Raw genomic sequence first — 3,277 nt, forward strand, 5'->3', positions numbered from 1 at the left:
AGGCGGAGCTTGCAGTGAGCTGAGATCCGGCCACTGCACTCCAGCCTGGGCGACAGAGAGAGACTCCATTTCAGAAGAAGAAAAAAAAAAAAAAAAAAAAAAGGCCTTCAAAAAAACTTCAGGAAAACTTACCTTCATTTGAACCGTCCTTCTCAATGACAAGATTCTGGTAAGTCCGCCGATTTTCATCATTAGCTTTCCGAACAAATGCCTAAATGCAAATTAATTTCAAACAATAAAATTAAACACAAAAAACTACAATCAAGGATTTTATTCTTTAAACTAGAGTTATCAATTATCATTAGCAATAATTCTGCCTATATTCCAAACATCTTACTTTTAAAATGGAAAACTATTTTGCACAAGCGTACTAAATACCTTTGAGACTGCTCCCTTGTGATTCCTTGAGCCACAAGCTTACTAAACCTGGCCTAAGAAAATTTTTGTTTGACCTGGTGTTAATTTCTATTACGTGAGAGCCAAGAATTTGGGAGCCAAGCTATGGTAACACCTTCAAAGCTTAATTTTTCAAAAAAACATTCTTTTAATTTAAAATACCATTCAGTATAGGGAAGAAACTCAATCCTGGCAGGCAAGAGACATTGTAACCAAGACCCCAAAGGCTTCGTATGTCTGGGCATTCCCTCTTCTACCTTCCTGCCTCCCTTAACAAGCTGCCTGCTCCTGACTTAGCTGACCAAGCTGAATTCCCAACCACACAAGAACCTAACCGTTTGTCTCCTGGAGTTACTTCTCCCAAAGTTGTTAAAGTGGGACTCTCGCATTCCTAATAAAAACCTGACCATCTTCCAAGGTTAGTAAAGCGGGACTCTAGCACCTGACCAGATCCAGCCAGCTGAGCACAAGATGGACTTCAGCCCTGGCCTTTAACCGAGTATTTCCTCATTTTAACCTAATTATGATACTAAAAATCATACCCAGGGATGGAGATTTAACATGCTAATGAGACATACAACACATTTGAAAAAGGATGTGATCAATTCACAGGTGCTGAAAGTTCCCTGCCTCTACATGCCTACAAATCACTCCTTTCACCTCAGCTTCCTCAAAACGACAAGAGCTAAACCCTTCGGGAAGCTAGCACTTTGGATCCCTTTCCCATACGGTGTTCCCTTGAGATTCCTTGAGCCACAAGCCTACTAAACCTTCCCTGGGAAAATTTCTGTTTGACCTGGTGTTAATTTCTATTCACACGAGAGCCAAAAACTCAGGATCCAAGCTATGGTAACACCTTCAAAGCTTAACTGTTCAAAAAAACATTGTTTTAATTTAAAACACGTGTTAAGTAATAGTTTGCTGAAGTTTTAGTTATCTAAGAGATTATTTAGAATTTAAATAATGAAAATTAAAATATAACAAGATCTTACATTAGTGAGTAGTGTTTGTTTTGATGTTACATGAATAAGATGTAGGTTGCCACTTCTCTCGCCAACCAAAAGAAACTTTCCTTCTTGACAAAGGCCAACTACATCCACTTCAGTATCTGAAAATTTCAAATCAAAGTTATAAGCTTCCTTTGAAAATCCTTATTTCCCATACCAAAAAAATACAAATTTTTCTCATTAAAAAGCCAACGATTACTTAAGTTACTTCTAAATACTGCAAAACAGATGTGATGAAAGTAAAAAAGAATGTTGTTGACTTTTATTCAGTCAACAAATATTTTTTATTTTGTTTTGTTTTTGAGACAGCATCTCGCTCTGCTACCCAGGCTGGAGTGGAGTGGTACCACCTCAGTTCACTGCACCCTAGACTTCCTGGGCTCAGTCAGGCAATTCTCCCGCCTCAGCCTCCCAGGTAGCTGGGACCACAGGTACACACTACTATGGCCAGCTAATTTTTTGTACTTTTTGTAGAGATGGGGTTTTGCCATGTTACCTAGACCAGTCTCAAACTCCTGGGCTCAAGCGATTGTCCATCACTGCCTCCCAATTACATCCCAGGTTACAGATGTGAGCCACTGCAAGCAGCTGGTCAACAAATACTTATTGAGCACTTACTTTATGCTAAGCATTGTTCTAGGCCTTTTGCATATATCTGAGAACAGTAACAAAAGATTACCACCATCACAGAGTTCATATTCTAAGACAGAAATAGCAGATAAATGACCAGGCGTAGTGGCTCACACCTGTAATCCCAGCACTTTGGGAGGCCAAGACAGGCAGATCACTTGAGGTCAGGAGTGGCCAACATGGTGAAACCCCGACTCTACTAAAAATATAAAATTAGCTGGGCATGGTGGCATGTGCCTGTAATCCAGGCTACTCGGGAGGCTGAGACAGGAGAATTGCTTAAACCCAGGAGGTGGAGGTTGCAGTGAGCTGAAATTGCGCCACTGCACTCCAGCCTAGGCGACAGCGTCACACTGTCTCAAAAAAAAAGGAAATAGCTGATAAACAATTAGCATGATAAACAAACTCTAAGACATGTAAGAAGGTGACAGATGTTCTGGAAAAAAAAAGTAGAGCCAGGTAAGAGAGCTCAGAAGAATGGTGCGTTTTGTAGTGTTAATTAGAAAGCTCACAGGAGACATGAAAGAGGTGAGGAAATTAGCCAAATGGCTAAGATGGAAGAGCATTCAGACGGTGGGCACAGCTCGAGGAAAGATCATCGGGTGGGAAGTGCCTGTTGTATTCATGCAAAAGCAAGAAGGCCAAGGTAACAGAAAACAAAGCAGAAAGGGAAGGGACAAAAAAAACAGTAAGATGTAACTGGCTTATGAACACAAGTTATTCTGCCACAATGTCTTTCCACAAATGGATCATCATTACCGCATCCCACCATTTCATAGAAGAAACTGTGAATCTTGTGGACTAATCAGCATCAATACGTCAAGATTTCATAAAACACAAGTTTATTGCCTCCATGTTGCAATCAAGATATGTTCCAAAATGCATGCATTCTGTTTCCTTTTCAGTTAGGTTCTTATGTAAAAGTTTCAACAACTATCTGTCTCTTAAAATTTCTACTCAATGGCTGGGTACAGTGGCTCACGCCTGTAATCCCAGCACTTTGGGAGGCCAAGGTGGGTAGATCATTTGAAGTCAGGAATCTGAGACCAGCCTGGCCAACATGGTGAAACCCGACCCTACTAAAAATACAAAAATTACCAGGCATGGTGGCAGGCACCTGTAATCCCAACTACTTGGGAGGCTGAGGCAGAAGAATCTCTTGAACCTGGGAGGTGGAGGTTGCAGTGAGCTGAGAGAACACCATTGCACTCCAGCCTGGGCCACAGAGCGAGACTCTGTCTCAG

At 41.2% G+C, this 3,277-nt stretch overlaps 1 protein-coding gene across 2 annotated transcripts in view; it reads right to left on the reverse strand.

The window, feature by feature from the left end:
• Window positions 1-3,277, reverse strand: part of KNTC1 (kinetochore associated 1) — a 111,812-nt gene that overhangs the window by 94,653 nt on the left and 13,882 nt on the right. For both annotated transcript variants that reach the window (XM_011948478.1, XM_011948479.1), the window contains 2 exons: window positions 1,389-1,504; window positions 133-211 (listed from right to left, as the gene is read on the reverse strand). In XM_011948478.1, coding sequence (XP_011803868.1) covers window positions 133-211; window positions 1,389-1,504 — 195 coding nt within the window. The remainder of the gene's footprint in view (window positions 1-132; window positions 212-1,388; window positions 1,505-3,277) is intronic.

The sequence above is a fragment of the Colobus angolensis genome, unplaced genomic scaffold, assembly GCF_000951035.1.
Source record: "Colobus angolensis palliatus isolate OR3802 unplaced genomic scaffold, Cang.pa_1.0 Scaffold28, whole genome shotgun sequence".
Taxonomy (NCBI): Eukaryota; Metazoa; Chordata; class Mammalia; order Primates; family Cercopithecidae; genus Colobus; species Colobus angolensis.